General features: G+C 35.5%; 1 protein-coding gene across 1 annotated transcript in view; it reads right to left on the reverse strand.

Annotated features, from left to right (window-relative positions):
• Nucleotides 1-3605: 3605 nt before the first annotated feature.
• Nucleotides 3606-17535, reverse strand: part of CISD2 (CDGSH iron sulfur domain 2) — a 14230-nt gene continuing 300 nt past the window's right edge. Inside the window, exons 2-3 of the mRNA XM_040624963.1 lie at nt 5904-6118; nt 3606-4340 (exon numbers count right to left, since the gene is read on the reverse strand). Of these exons, the coding sequence (XP_040480897.1) occupies nt 4251-4340; nt 5904-6118 (305 nt within the window). The 3' untranslated portion in view covers nt 3606-4250. The remainder of the gene's footprint in view (nt 4341-5903; nt 6119-17535) is intronic.

A 17535-nucleotide genomic window follows, 5' to 3' on the forward strand; every position in this document is an offset into this window, starting at 1 on the left:
GATAAGGCAGAGGAATGTATGACGGATACTAATGGAAAATTACAGGAAATTTGAAAATTTAGTGAATTATTTCTTGACATTTTTTATTGTCTCACTAGTACAGGGTTCACCTCTGTAATTACGCAATTTACTACCCTTTTCCCCTTTTTGGAAAATTTCAACCGTCTAAGAGAGATCAGGAATTTATTAACACCGTGGCTGATCTATTTGACAACCGTAAATATTGAACTTGACACCAGAGAATAGTCACAGATATACTCTTTATAAGCAAAGAATCAAATGTGTATTTTTTAATTTTTTATTATGTTATGTTAGTCACCATACAGTACATCCCTAGTTTTTGATGTAAATTCCATGATTCATTGTTTGAGTACAACACCCAGTGCTCCATGTAATACGTACCCTCAACACCCATCACCAGTTTATCCCAGTCCCCCACCCCCCTCCCCTCTGAAGCCCTCTGTTTGTTTCCCAGAGTCCAGTCTCTCGTGGTTCATTCCCCCTTCTGTTTACTCCTTCATTCTTCCCTTCCTTCTCCTACAGATCTCCCTGCTATTTCTTATGTTCCATAAATGAGTGAAACCATATGATAATTGTCTTTCTCTGCTTGACTTATTTCACTTAGCATGATCTCCTCCAGTCCCGTCCATGTGGCTGCAAATGTTGGGTAATCGTTCTGATGGCTGAGTAATAAAGAATCAAATATTTAAACCAAAGGACAATTAGAGGGTGATGTCATCTCTGAGTAACAACATAAATATGCTTCCCTGAACAGATTTTCAATGTCCTTCAAGACCGTAACTAATATGACATAATACAATCGCTAATAATTAATATGGACTGTCTACTTCTTATATTAAAATAATGCTTGCTATAACATGACTCCACTAAACTGGATTTCTGCAGAACATAAAAGTATTCACTATCCGAACATGATAAAATAAAGCGAGCTTCCAGGAAAAGACGACCGTGACGAACTAAAACACAACTTCAGAAGATGCGGCATAGCTAAAACAGAACAAAACAGAACAGTTATGGGAGCCCTCTGCCGTCCAGCCTCTGCTGCAAAGGGACGCCATGGCCAGCAATCCAGGCAGTCACGCAACTGCCGCTGAGTGGTTTTCAAACAAGCATATTTTATCCTCCCAAAGGTGGAGGTCCTCTAACATGATTTGTGTGGCTTACATCACTGTTCCTTTAGTTTTCCTCATACTTTAAAAAATTAAATTATGTATGAATTACTGTCATTAAACTTGAAAAATGTTTCAAATAGAAGAACTTCTTATAACCCTCCAAATATTTAAGAATGAGTCAAGATATTTTCTGCGTAAATTTCCCACCTGGATATACCACTTTAAGTGCTAAACTTATCACTATTTGCAGTGGAAACTGGTATCACCAAACACAACACATAGCCTACCTTCTTAAATACTGTATACTACCTAATGAAACATCACTTGGGTAATCTCATCACAGAGATGCTCAGGGACTGTGGTGTGCAGGCTCCTACGTTAAATTCTCAAGCTGTGACACTTTTAATGTTCAATTAAATTTATTGTTTGGTTCCCTCCCCTGCTATCAGCTGTTACATTTTATTGCTTACCTGCCACTGGCAAGACCCTGTCCATTCTTTTGACTTTTCTTTTTTTCTTTTCTTTCTTTTTTTTTTTAGGAGCAGAAACCAGATAACCAAATTTATCAGAATTAGTTGTGAAGTAAAAATAAGAAGACTCTGAAGATGGGGACCTGAGGCACTCAATTCTTAGATGTTTCTGGTACTTAGTTAATAAAACATCCACCATAATTTAAGAACCCTATTGAACAGCAGAGTTTTAAAACACTCTTTGCAGGAGGGTCTGACAGCATGTTTCCATTGGAAAACTATAGGAATCACAATAAGGAAGGTAGAACTCTATGATCAGCAACTGGCTTAAGTAGCTTCCCATAAACTTATTAACAAATTAGGTTACAAAATACAAAAGCAATTCAATGAATCATATGAGGCATTGAACTCAAAGCTGAAATGTAAGGTGTTTTCATAATACAACTTGCTTAATTACCCATACGAATGAGTCATTAATACCTCAAGCCTGCTCAACAGTTTTGGATAGCTGATATTTATGCAATGGTGGTGCTCATTTGCTGAGTAAGGCAAGGAGCACTTCCCTGGGTAAGGAGAAGCAGGCCTCAAAACAATCACATGACAGTGATAGAGTTGTTTCTTAAAGGTTCCAGAAACCCAAGATATGTATTTCAAGAGCTATTATCTTCTGTTGTAACAATTCAGAAGCAGTTATTAGATACCCATTTTTTAAAGCAGGCATGGTAGAATTCTGTCAATTTACAAGAGGAAGTGACAGCAACTGGTAATAATGCTTACGTAAAGGGAGTCATTAAAATAACAGCTTGCTACCAGCCCCAGGCTTCTGAAAAATCTGCATAGGTAGGAAAATATTTGGACACAGCTCTTTAACATATTTTAAAAATTGAAAATGTGGGGAACAAAAACTATTCTGAGAGTATAGCCCTTATACTTTTGGGGTATTGAAGTTATCTTTTATGAGATAATTAGTTTTCAATTCTTTATATGTTTAGTTGACAAAATTTAAAGTTGATAATTTCATTTTAGTCTCCATATTTTTAGGAAATTTTACCTTCTCTTGTGAAATTTAAATATGGGAACCACTAGCATATATATGTTGTTGTGCTGCAGTAAATAATTCTAAAGAAAAGCATTTCATGACCACAGACCATGGATATTCAAACTTTTGGTAAGGAAGATCTTCCCCAAAGTCTTGTGATCAACAATGGAAAAATAATTGCTTCATCCGACTGTGAAGCCTCTTAAGAGCATTGAAGAGAAGGTTGTAAGAAAGAACACCCAGAGCCGTAGTGACAGTGGTGGTAATATTTCTCCCTCTTCGCACGTGAGGAAAGATTAACTAGTTTGTACATACAACTTGTAAAACTTCTCAAAATCGCAACTACATTTCTAACTCTAACTTTAAAATTCCTGCTGTTGGTCACAAGAGTCAAGATCAAAGATCACACAATAGAACCTATTGACATTACATGTAATAAATTACAAATGTAGGTACTGGACTTAGTGCAGGGTCTCGTACGTACACTTGCTATTAGCTTCAATTATTATTGGGAGAATTAAATATGTCTGCCTCCCGTACCTTCTTTTCATATAAAAAAGACACAGTAAACTGACAGGATTGTACCTTTAACAGACAGACTTAAGGATAGCTATTAATATAAGAACAATAATATACAATAAAACTAAATAGACTTGGGCTAAAAATTTACAAAAGTTTTAAAGATTCTCCAGTAAGTTTATTTTGCAACATTTTTGTATTTTATGTTTTATTGGCTTACACTGTTATAAAGAGAAAAATGTATACAATTTTGAACACTGATTTATCATTTTAATATGAATTCAGATATATTTTATGTTTATTTCTAATTAGCCTTCAAATTGCAGCAGCTCTGGAGTTTAGTATAAGTACCCTTGCCACCCCATCCCACCCTGTCACTGAGTCACAGTTCAAAGATTCTTTTATAAAACACACACATAAACAAACACAAACAAGCCTTTTGTAAAGTAAATGAATTTTTTATAATGTAAATAACTGTTCCTTTTTGGAACTTTCTATATCCAGTTCATGTCTTTTCTGAAATTGGGACAGTCACACTTACTAGACACAGTCTTTATAAAGCAAAGCATTTATCTCTTTAAAAACTCCAGTAATTCTTGAGAGCAATATTTTTCTTACTGATCTGAAAAGAACGAAGTGCGGAAGGCCAAGAGGAAAAATCACTTCAAACGATCAAAACAGAAGGGGACTGAAAAAGAATATATTTAATATTGTATGCAGGGAAAAAACTTTAAGTGTAGATTCAATAGAAAATATTGATATTCAAAGGAAGAGCTTTGGACCCACTGCCAAAAACAGAATTTTATCAGTCAGTTAAAACCAAGAGTGTTGGTTTTACTTAGGAAGATACACTAAGTCTTTGAAGTAAGAAGGAAAGGGTTGTACAATTTAATTTCTATACAAATGATTGTTTGAATATCCAAAGTATCAAATATAAACAGTAGTGTAGCAAGAAAATAAATTGGCAGAAATACTCAACCAGTAGCAATAATTAAGACCACCATAAAGATCTTCTATACACAAAGAATGAAAAAATATTGTTATAAGATTTTACAGCACACAACTAAATTCAATCCTAATTCATTACTATTATACTTCTTTCTTCTTCAGTATTAGTGGACCCACATTATCTCCTGTCAATTCATTGTGTTTATTATGTGAACCATCACAGGCAGGAAACTAGAAAGGAAAAAGAATTACAAATGTTACTTTAAAAATGATTTAATAAGTAGGAATATTTGTTAAATACTCTTATAAAGTATATAACTGTGAAAAAAAATCATCAGCTTTCCTGAGTAATGTGTATTCTACGTCTAACCAAACTACTTTCCACTATCACAGCAAATCTAACAATTTTAAATAATATTTTACTTGATATAGATTTTTAAATAAAAAGCTTTGAATTATTCCAAGAGTCAATCAAACACGTTTAAAGAGGGATCAGAATAAGCTCTTGTTCTCTGTGGAACTCCAAATTAGAGCTCACCTCTTCATTTATTTAAATTTGAAAAGAATGTACAGTTGACCCTTGAACAACACAGGTGTCAACTGTGTGGCTCCCCTTAACCATGGATTTTTTTTTTCAATATACACAGTACAGTACTGTAAATGAATTTTTTCTTCCTTATGGTTTTCTAACATTTTTTCTCTAGCTTGCTTCATTGTAAGATTAAAGTACTAATACATCTAACATACAAAGTATGTGTTAATTGACTGTTTATGTCATCAGTAGGGTTTCTAGTCAACAGTAGGCTATTAAGTTTTGGGGGAGTCAAAAATTATACCCAGATTTGACTCTGCAGGGGGTGGTTGCCCCAACCTCCATGTTGTTCAAGGGTCAATTGCAATTTAAATTCAAAATACATTATTTCATGTTTTCTAATTATAAAACTCATACACACTATAAAATTTTTGAAAAAAATTTAAAAATGCATCTTAAAAAATTCACTAAGTTACAATACCAAGATTTTGATATACTTTTTCCTCTGCATTTACTACGTGTATTCCTTTTTTAGAAAACAAAACTGGGATCATACTGTACTATGCTTTTCCTATTAATTACATCACGCTCTCATGTCATTAAAATAGTCTTTAAAAACATGATTTGTAATAGCTTCCTAATATCCCATAATTTGTATTATACCATACTTTAATCATTCCCATTATCAGATACCTAGATTATTTCCAAAACCTTGCTATTACAAAAAATGTTGCGATGAACACTACTGTACTTAAAACTTCAAATAACCTATGATCATAGACTAGAAGAAAACAAATCTCACCAGCTACTTATAATACTTATCACTCCATACTCATTATTTCCACATCAAAAGTCATCCTTAATTATAGGTGCCATTTATTAGCTCATCTCTATATAAGGTACTGTACATACAGCATCTCACTAAGTCCTAAAAAATGTCTATGATGTTGACATATTATCAGGAAAAAAAAATCCTGAACATCAGAGACTAAAGATTAAGTAACCTGCCCAACCAAAGTCAAACTATCAGTGGCAGACATCAGCTTTGAAGCATCAGATTTCTATCCTTCCTTGAGGCCATCACTTTTCTAATGTAAGGCAATATCCATCATAAAACGCAAACTTTAATTTAGGAATATAGATGCTCAGTACTGAACCCTGTGGAAAAATCGTTCATCTCCCAGAACCTCGAAACTGATGATTTCAGAAGCAAAGCAACTTGAACTGCACGGTTTTGGAGTATGTGTGAGCGCACGTCTTACCGTCTTAGAACGCCAACACCTACAGTAAGCTGCTTTAGTGAGACACAGATCTTCAATGTTTATTTCATTCACCACTTTGGGATTCTCCTTTTGTATTTTAAGATTAATCAAGCTATCCTTCTGTTGTTTTTTCTTCGGGAGGAATGGACGAATTGCAAGGTAGCCAAGGAGAGCAAGTACACCGAGGAAAGGCAGTAACCGAAGCCATTCTGAAACTGAACATGCACAGATTTAACAGCGTGCGGCCCTCTCGTTAACAGAGCTCCAACAGCGCGGGCGTCCGTGAGCTTACCCTTTACCTGTCCTTTACTTCTCATGTGCATCTCCAAACGAACTTATCTCTAACACTACATATAAATAGCAGAATCAAGCCACCTCTACCTGAGACCACCTTGTTTTATCTGTAAAAGTGGAACACAAAACTTTGAAAAATAGATCCTGTGTCAAATATCCTATTTCATTATCCTCACACTAAGTATATTTGCGTTTATCTTTGGTTGTTTTTCAGGAGTAATGATCACCATAATTACAAACAAAAGTGATATATTTTATAGGTTTAGAAAACATTTCCTCCATGTCTAAAATCATACAACAGAATACCCAAAAATGAATATTTTACTCTTGATTTAGGATTTCAGACAGAACATGTCTTCAATGCTTACATTTTTGGGAAGACATAGTGATTACTTAAGAAATGTTGTCTAAAAACTACTATTTTAAAGAACTAAAATTATCATACACTGAATGTTCTCATTATTAGATACATCTTATTCCCTAAGTGTTCATTAAATGCCTTCGGGACTACAAAGTACTGTCTTGGGGGGTTTAGGGAATATAAGTGAATAAATAAAATGGTCACTATGTCTATGAAGACAAAGACATAAGGAAACCAAGATAAACATTTCAGCATGCGTTCATCAAATGTTGCTTAGTGCCAAGCCTCTGCAGAGAATCCTTTCTGTTCTTAAAATGTTATCCTTTGACAATCTTCACTGAGTGCTTACCTGGTATCTTGTTAAGCACTATGTAGAAATAACTTAGTCAAGAAAAAGAGAAAAACTAAAGATTATGTGCCAAGGCATGCTAATGAATGTTAACAGACTATTCTAAGAGTACAAATATATTATCTTATTTAGCTCTCTTAAGCTGTGTTAAACAGCTGTATTTGGTAGGTATCATTATTATTCCCATTTTTCAGGTGGGTAAACTACAGCTTAATAAGGTTTAGCACGGGACAATAAATCCAAAACCTGTTGTCAGTCACCATGAATCAAATCCAATACATTTAAATTTTATCTGTTCTTCTTTTGGTAAAACTACTCCCAGACATAATTGTTCTTACTATTCAAGTATTAAAAGAAAAGACTGGCTTAATACAAATTCTTCCAAAATGAAACTACTTTTGATACAACACCATGCCAAAGGTTTGTTATGAGCTCTAAGTGAGACGACCTATTTATACATTTTATGTATAGAAGCTGTAACAGTGCCTAGCACAGGGAAGATATGTAATAAAATAACTTTTATTAATAGATTATGGAGACTGGTAGCAACTCCTTTGAAAAAATATTGCGAACTCAACTTGCTGAAGTAACATTTCTATAGCTAACAGTATATAGGTGAAATCTTCGGGGATATAATCTTTTCGTCGCCAGAATGAAGCTCTGTAAGGAAAAGAACCTTGCTTGTTATGTTGGCTGTTCTACTCTCATAACCAAAGTGGAGACACCCCATATAGATTCTCTGAATAATTCATTAAAGTTCTGGAAATGAAAAGAACTGTTTCTGGGGAGAAGGGGTCCATCTATAGATCAGTTGTTGTTGAAGAGGGTAGCCACTAGCCACACTGCTTTGATTTGTACCTGGGATTTTATTTTAACCAGGTATGGTAAGATGACAGACAAGGAGACAATTGCCTTGAAAGAAAAGTTTATTGTTTGTAATTCCCAAGAGGGGGTACGCCGCGCCACACAGGGCCACATATGGAAGTACCAGGTTTGGTCAGGAGGAAGCCAAAAGGAAAGCACCGGCACAAATCTTTACTGTGGTTTCCTGGAAAAGGTGGAGGAATAATTTCTGTGGGCTCTGGGCTACTGGGGTAGTCAGTCCCTAGTTGTCTAGTACTTAGCCCTGGGTGATTAGCGCAGGAGAAATACTGGCGTTGTCTGTGAGAGTGAGATAAAGGAGATAAAGGTGGTTTGCATATGAAAAGTGTGGTCACAGGTAGGTGGTTACTCTCTAGGAATTAGCTACTCCTGGGAAGGTGTAGGTTCTTCTTGGCCCCCAAGATGTCAAAGCGTCATAAATATAGAAAATAAAAAACATGATTAATACACACATACAGCTATTAACTTTAAATTTAAATTAAGTAAAATTCAAAATTCAGTTTCTAAGACAAACTAGTTCCGTATCACCAGATCAACCATGACATGGTACTAGCGGCTACTATAGCTGACAGCCCAGAGAACATTTCCATCATGTTTTTCGGATGGCACTGCTAGAGATCATTGATTTAATAAAGTAAAAGCTCTACAGCTTGGCATGGCTGCTTTGACAGCTTCAGCTCCCATCTCTCACATACTTGAAGCCACCCAAACCTATTACCTAGTAGCTGCCCTCCTGTGTTCTTTGCATAAGGAACTCCTTCTGTCTTTCTACTTCTAGTCTACTGGACAAATTTGTGTAGACCCCTTAAGATTAGGGTCAAATACCACCTTCTCCAAAAGTCTTCCTTGATTTCACAAAGCAAAATCAATCACTTCCTCCTGTACTTCCAAGCCCTTTTTCTTCATGTTTCTTTTATCACACCACTGTCATCTGCTTATAAAGCTGACTCATATGTCCCTACCACTCTCCCTGGCACAAAGTAGATACCTCACAGGTGTCTTATGAATGACTTAAATGATTGAATGCAGAGCATAAATGTCAGTCCCCTTCTCACTCACCACATAGTACTGTAATTATTTATTTACACTTATCTTCTAGGTCTTGAAAATGAATGTCTGACATTACTATCGACCCCAACACCCAGGAAAATATTCTGAAGTAGTAGCTATTCAGTAAATGTCTATTAAATGTAGAGTAACTTTAGGTATTATTCTGTATATTGCAAAATTAAAAAGTCATGCGAGGTTAAATCAAAGTCAAAAAGTAAATAAATAGGAATTTAAAGATGAAAACCTTGACTTAGATTCCTAAGTTTAGCATTTCCTGTCCTAGTCCACAAATGTCAGAGAATAAAAGGCATCAATACTTTTAAAAATCTACTTCAAAATATGTTGTTCTCTTAACTCCTCAGTAAAACATTACTCTGTGGTAATATGGTAATAAAAAGTACTATTATCTCCTACAACAAAGTAATAATTAATACAACAGTCTGAGTGCAATCTACTTTTTGAAGTAAGTTTTTGAAGTTTTGATAAACTTCAATTTAACTATAGAAAAGTTTTATAAAGAAAAATAATACAGCCTATGAAGCTTAATTAAATCAATTTTAATATATTTATTAAGGTTGATTTTTTAGCAAATATGAAATACAGAAAAATCAAACAAGAAATTAAAAAAAATTTAACAATAGCTATTTCCTATGAACCTGCTTGATATATGTTGAGCTACTGCAGATATTTTAGATATTCTGAGGGGAAAACTATTACCTCCTAATTGTTGAGTATAATGTATATTTTGTACATTTTATTTTTTATTTTTATTGTTCAGGATTATCAAAAAAAGCATTTATTTTACAAAATTTAGAAAAGTATAAAAAATAACTTTTAATCCTATTGGTCAAGAGTTGATAACATTTCACAATTTTTTTGCTCTATAAATATATGTTTTAAATACTTAAAAACTAAAACTGAGACTATGTTGTATATACAGTCCATATTTACTTTTTTCACTTTATATCAGGAAAATTTCCCAATTTCTTAGCATCATTTGGAAACATGCATTTTAATGGCTACATCCATCATCGTCTCCCCCAATCAGAATGTAAGATCTACAAAAGCACACACCTTATTTGTCTAGGTCACCACTGTATCCTCAGTGCCTAAATAATGCTTGTTTCAATTTATTTGATTTTATATTGAGTCATAATTTATAGTGTAGCCTGTTGAGCTTTAAGTGTTAAATTTGATGGATTTTTACAACTATATAGACCTATAAACACCACCTAAAGCAAAATACAGGTTATTTCCATCACTTTAAAAAGTCTGCTCTTGTACAATCCTCTCTTTCTGAGTTCTCTCACCAATTTAAGTACTTACTAGATATTACTGGATTAAGAAATCTGATCTCTTTGCTATTCTTAAATAATTCCTTTTTAGTTTTTTACTATATAATAAAGTACCCATGACTTGGAGACAATGTGCTAATACAAGGGTAGCAGCTTTCTTATTTGTCTCTATGTATCCAGTGCTCAGTACGGTGCCTGGCACAAGAGCAGGATTTCAATACATAACGAATTCAGTTTATCTGTTGTATAAATCCAGATTTTCATATACTCGGAATCAGGTTTCTTTTGTCTATAAAACGGAACAACATCATTCATTCATTTGTTCAATAATGCAAGTACGCACCACATCCCAAATATTGCATTAGGTGCTGGGGATCCAGGCTGATGACAAAGGTCCCTGCTCTCATAGGGTACACATTTTAGAGGGGGAGATAACCACAAACAAACAAATAAGTAAGCAAGACAATTTTAGACTATAATAAGAGCTATGAAGGAAACAAACAGGATGATATAAGAAAGAAAGAGACTATCCTACAGGCAAAGCAGTAGGCTGACTTCAACTTTAGGTAAGGGAGACAGGAAGGGAAAAAAGGTCTTCAAGCGAAGACCTAAAGGAAAAGCTGGGGGCTCAAAAACAAGTAAAAAACTTTCAAGGCACAAGGAAGAGTACATGTAAAGAAACTTCCAACTTCAAAGAACCGTTGGGAGGAATGAATGAATGAAGTTGGAAATCCCTCTGTAAAAACTACCAGGCACTATGCAAAAGAAAGCTACTAATGCACTCTGTCCTAAAACTACAGTTACGGAAATATCGGTCTCCTCACTCACTCCTACCCTCTAACATAAGCCAAGACTTCAATGACTTTTAACTGAATTGAGTCTGTACTCCATTAAACTGGTATTTAAGGTAACTCCCATTAGGTATGCACTTGTTTGCCTTTGTTCAAGGTTTATGAATAGTAACAGTTTAAGTTAAAAGACAAAATTCTATTTAAGATATTTAAGAAAAAAACATTAAGCACCCTCAAGAAATATAAAACCTCACAGACAGATTAAGTGATATGACAGGTGAAGATACAAAAATTACAAGACACAATCCCTACCCCAAAGAAGCTTTTCATCTAGTATGGGATACAGACCTACAAAAAGGATTACAGTGCTATATAGTATGTGCAATTATAAATAAGCAATACAGAAGACATGATTAACTCTGCAGGGATGAGCAGACTTTACAGAGAGGATCTGGCACCTAACCAGGTTTCTGAAAGATGAGTAAGAGTATAGGAGTCCACAGGCTTAGAGGAGGAGGGGCTACATTTCACACAGAAGAAAGAGCAGAGGCAAAGGCACAGAGATATGAGGTGCATGAAAAGTAAGTGCCAAAATACTGCTGGAAGATGATGAAATAGGAGGGGGACTATACAGGTGATGAGGTGCCAGATCATAAAAATCAAAAGGAGGGGAGCGTGGGTGGCTCAGTCGGTTAAGCGTCTTCCTTCGGCTTAGGTCATGATCCCAGGTCCTGGGATCAAGCCTCATGTCAGGCTCCCTGCCCTACGGGGAGCCTGCTTCTCCCTTTCCATCTCCCTCTGACTGCACCTCCCCCTGCTTGTGCTTTCTCTCTCATTCTGTGTCAAATGAATAAATAAAATCTTAAAAAAAAAAAAAAATCAACAGGCAGGTAATAATCTACTCTGTACATAAAAGGGAACATTGATATATCTGAATATTAATGTAAATGGAAAGCTATTCATTTATGAAATCAGATGGAATTATGGTATCAGATGGTAAATGGACTGGTAGAGAGACAGAGTTAAGAGCAGAGAGGGCGGGTAGTGTGAGGACAAGACAATCTGTTAGAAATCTACTGAAATAATCCTGAAAAAAAATCATGCAAACTTAAATTAAGGCAGTGGCCATTAAAGTGGACAAATGGATCCCCTAAAACTGCCTGATCATTGTATGCGTGCACACATTTTTTGAGGAGATAGTCCAATGCTTTCATTGGGAACATAGAATATGTCTGTGATCAATCTTCACTTGCCTTGAAACTTAACAACCACTAACTCAGGAAGTAAAATCAGTAGGATCGGGTGAGTGATCAAATATGGAGGAAGAGAGGCTCCTTCATGATTCCCAGACTTCTGGTTTCACTACCTGGATGGATGGAGATACTAGTCTCTAATTTAAAAACAAAACAAAACAGAACAGAACATAAAAAGAGCAATTTTAAGCAGGAAAAGACCAGTGTAGCATTGCAAAAGAAAGGGGAAAACACAAGGTGTTAACAACCTTAAAGAATATAAGGGGGAGACTAAAGGTCAATAGTTAGCAGCAAAACATTAGGGATTTGACAGTGAAACAGTCCAGTGTGGAAATTGCTCTGCAGAGCCTAAAAGATGCCAACTCTCTCCGTCCCCTCATCCCAGAAAGACAAGGAAAGATAAAGACAGCACTGAGAGAGCTACAGGCAGGGGAAGTGACCTCCTCGGGAGAGCTCTGTTTCATTTAGGGCAAGACCGTGCGTCTATGAAAAACAATGAAGTAGACAAGCCAGGAGTAGAAGATAACAGTGTGACAGATCAAGGGCTGGAGAGGGTGGGGTGTAGGTATTTTTGGCTATAATTAAGTCAAGTACATGGAACTGGCTGACCTCAACATTCAATCCACTAAAAAGGTCCTCAGGCAACATTTTGCTTTTACTCATTTGAATGTAAAAGGCTTAAACTTCCTTAAATTTTTCCCTTTATTTCAAATTTTTCACTTCAGGAAGACCTTCTTCCTCCACCAGTGAAGTTTTCCTGTTTCCAGTTTTTTTTAAACACCTGTTCCTAAGTTAAAAAAAAAAAAAAATCGGATCACACTAGTACTAAAATACCAAGCAGGGCTCTAAATGCGTTTTGTAATATTCTACTTCCCACTACTAAGATAAACAACAGACTAAGAAGGTAGAGTGAAAGAACCAGTACCATTAGAGAAACAAAATCTACACAGAAAAGAACATTTCAAAGCAACCTGAGTAACAAGCAATTTTAACAAATTTTTTTGAAAGTTTAGACACTGTTAAAAGAAAGTATCTCCTCAGAGAAACAGAATTCGGTTTAAGACAGGGCAGATTCAAACTTTTATAAAGACAGGCTACCTATCACTCCTGATCAAAATATATAAACCAATACTACAATAAAAGCATCTGTAAAAGCACACATAGACACATGGATTTCAATAAGGAATTACATTCTAAGAAATTAGGACAGACTTTTGCCTTCTCAAAAGGTGGCATTTACTGATACTATTAAAATAGTGTTTGGAACATGGTTGCTGATAATTTAATAACGTATTTTCTTGTCAGGTAAGACAAAGAAATGATTTCTATTTCTGAATTGTAAAAAGAGGAAAGTAAAATATTTTCAAGGGATAGTTTTACTATTACCACTTAAAATCTAATACAGACTGTTCAGGACCAAAGGCCAATAAAATGAAATTAATGATCACTTTGAAAACCTTTTTTCCATTCATTATTATGAATGGAACAGTGTTTTGGTGTCTAGAACATTTCCTGGACGAACTACTCAATAAATACCTGATGACTTGAGAAATTTTGTACTGCAAAGTAGTTAGATGGCAGAAAATGTTTTAATGAGACTGAAATTGTTCTCCACAAAGGCTAGTGTAATCTTTAATTCTTTAATTACACTGACTTAAATATAGTTGGTCTAACTAGGAGGAGGGAAAAAACTTTTATAACTTATAGGAACTATGTAACTATTTTCCCAAATTCTCAAAAACCGTCTAAGAGAAAATTCTTTGATCTTTCAGAAATTCTCTCTATTATTTACATATCAATAAATGCAACTTTCTAGTTTGAACTTAGTAATTTCTTACATATTCCTACTGAGAAAACTCACCTTTAGTTCCATGTCCTTAAAAAAAAATTGTGGTACATTTTACACACAATAAAATAAACAGATCTTAAGTGTTTAGCTCTGAGCTGTGACAATTAAAAATACCCTGGTAGCCTCCACTGAAAATGTAAAAACATGCAAAATACCGCATCACCCAAGAAAGGATTGTCCTGTCCCTTTCTAGTCTATCCTCGCACCACTGATATCTACAACCAAAGCTCTTTCACTCAACATAAAGTTTTTGAGATCCATCCAGTGGATCAGTAATTCATTCCCTTTTATTGCTAACCAATATTTCACTCTGAATATACTATAATTTGTTTATCCCCTCTCGTGTTGGTAGATATTTTGGTTGCTTCCAGTTTGGGGCTATTATAAATAAGGCTGCTATAAACATGCCTGTAGAAGTCTTCTTATGGATATAGGTTTTCAACACTTTTCCACTTCTAAATTAATTCTTCATTCAAAATTGGCCCTTTCTGGATACACAGAGCTAATGTCTTTAAAGCTGTGAGCTCTGACATGTTTGTGTTACTCTGAAAAAAATACCGACTTTCTTGGGATTCACTGCTTTATCTTTAGGAACAAAACCGTTATGTTTCAAAGAAGCAAAAAGGGTCAAGGAGGGAAGAGCTACTATATTCAAAGTTTCACAGCAAGCTTTTAAGTTGAGAAGTAAACTGTTTCTGACTTTTGAATTGGAAGATTTTGTTGTTCTATTTTAAAAGTTTATATAACAGGGAAAGCTTCTTTTAAAGGTCAGAGTATCAGAATAGACTATACTTCCAAAAGGCAGAATCATACAAATTTATCTTAAAACACTCACTGTTACACATGTGACCTAAACAAAAACAGATATGTTGTTTCTGATAGATAAGGGCTGTCTGTAAATACTGTATGGTGATTAAGGATCTCCAAGTGTTTACTAAGAATGCAGAGTCATCATGAGAGAGCCAACTGCTTCAAAAAAACCCGCTAGACATAAATAGGGAAGAAAAAACAGGCAATAATAATGTAAGCTGTAACTCTGTTCTAATTTTCACAGATAGAAAATGAAAACACTTTTGGTCTCCTAGACATTTTAAACATTTGCTGAAAGTGATCTTCCAGGTTGTTTCAACAAAAGCCTAAGTATAGATTCTAAAAATAGCTCAGTCAAGACAGATGAATGTAATTGGCTATTACAGTGTACTCTGAAGGAGACTGGTCAGCGGGAGCTCTCTTCCAAAGTACTCCAGAACAAATTCTTCAACTGCTAAGTTGTCATTGTCCAGTATGAAAGAGATCTCAGTTTTTTCATAAAGCAGTTATTACAAACATGTTTCCTAACAAATAAGCAACACAATGAGAACTATAGATACATTGTAATGGAACTTAAATACATGTTTTAAAAATATTTATCAGAGTTGTCACTATTTCTGAGAATCAGTCCTCACTTTAAATATTTAGCAGCTCTGAAGAGGAAGTTACTATATATTATTGATTTAAGGGAGAAAAGGTTTAAGCTGAGTTTCCTTAATGCCTTTAATAGGAATTAAATATTTGTTGACAGTGGAGATCTTTAAGAAAAGAAAAAAACATGCTTCTAAAATGTAGCTACTCAATCAAATTACATACTTTCTATCCATTCCAACTACACTCTATTTACAGAAAATTGAAACTAATATAAAACCACACACCACTGGAATGAACACACATAATTCATTTACACGAACTGGGGTGGGAGTAAGGGGCTTCTTTCTTTCCTGTTAAAAACTTGGCAGTTAATTTGGGCAAATTATTAATAAAAGTTGGCAACTGGGAAATAATGTCACAAAACAATCATATTCTTCTGACCTGGTATTGCCATTCTGGTGAATACACTTAAGGGTATAATTCAAAGGAGAAAAAAAAACCCCTAATAATTGGTCTAGGGCTACTTACCAGAACATTATGAATAAAATATATATACGCACAAACATTCCAAATTTCCAACTGCAGGGGAATGGTTAGGCCTACTGTGATGTTAATCTAAAATAGGATTATACAGTTGTTAGAAAAAGATGAGGAATATATTAAAATATGTAAAGTACTAAAGTAAAAGCAATGATAAAGGGGAAAAAAAGTCAAAATTTTATATAACTGCAGAAAATCTATCAGAATAATAGGATCAAAAGACTTTGGTGTTTATAAATACATGACTTGAAACATTTTTTCATTTTGTTACTTTTACGCTGTTTAGATGTTTCTTTTAATGTTATTCAGTTACCATGCTTTCTATTCAATTACATGCCTCCTACCAAGCCATAATTCAAAGAATCTCTAGATTTGGAATGTCATCTAGTTAATCTGCCTACTACCTAACTCTGCCTTTTTTTTTTTTTTTAATACTATCCCTTTTCTAGGGATAGTAGTCTCTTAAAAAAACAAAAAGCAACCAAACAGAAGCCTTCTATGTGTTGGGGCTGAAACCCATCTACAAATAATTTTCACTAATTTGGTCCTAGTTCTATCTTTTCGTCTATACAGAATAAATCTCATTCTTCTTCCACCAGTAAGCCTTCCAAATGCTATGTTTCATGTCAGCTACCATAGAACTCCAGACTGCTCCAGGCTAAACAGCACTATTTATCTCAAAATTATCTTAATTCATGTTTCATTACCTGACATTCAGAATCTGAGTTCAAAGTTTGCCGAATCAATATGGTCCCCCCCCCCACCATCCTAATCAGTCTCAGTCTGGTTTACAAATACCCCACTTACACTCTTACACCCAAAACTCAACAAAATCTTCCAAGTGTCGACTGCATTATGGAAATTTTCGCCCTTTAGCTGTGAAATCCTGAATTGTGGGTTTTTGTTTTTTCGGTAAAGAAACGATCTTAAAAACAATGTTACATATATTCATTAAATTTCATTATGTAACATTTGGTCCATCTCACAAGCTTTTGAATACCTTCTGGCTAACTTACTTTCCTCAAGTTACCTTTACAACCTCCAGGCCCTTAGTAACGGAGTTGACCTCAAATACCCCCGGGGGAGTTCAAGTCTTCCCTATGGGAGTGAGGTTATTCTCCAACGTTGTTACCGAGTAAACTGCCGTATACGTATTGCGTGTACAGCTGTGTTTCTCCCCGCCCCCCCCTCCCCGCGCCACACACTCACACGCGGTGGTTAAGCCCCGCTGAGTGCTGGGAAAGCCTGATTCACGGCGCCCTAGATAACGATGACTGATCTTACTTTAACATAAACAAGCACACTGCAGTGAGCAATGAGAGATGGAAGATACGGGCCCGCTACCCAATTTGCACTTTCTCTGCAAAAACCTGGTCTCCTATCACGAAAGGACGCAGAAGAGCCACGAGGACAAGGACGAGCGCCGGCACCACTCGCGCTCCAGAGCGGCTGCGCCGGTCCGCGCCCCCGCCCTCTGCGCACACGGTCACGGGGTAAGGCGCCACTCGCCAAGCCCCGCCCCGCTCCGCCCCTTGGCCCCGGGAGGTTTCGACCCCCCCCCCCC

The sequence above is a fragment of the Ursus maritimus genome, unplaced genomic scaffold (assembly GCF_017311325.1).
Source record: "Ursus maritimus isolate PB19 unplaced genomic scaffold, ASM1731132v1 scaffold_8, whole genome shotgun sequence".
Classification (NCBI taxonomy): domain Eukaryota; kingdom Metazoa; phylum Chordata; class Mammalia; order Carnivora; family Ursidae; genus Ursus; species Ursus maritimus.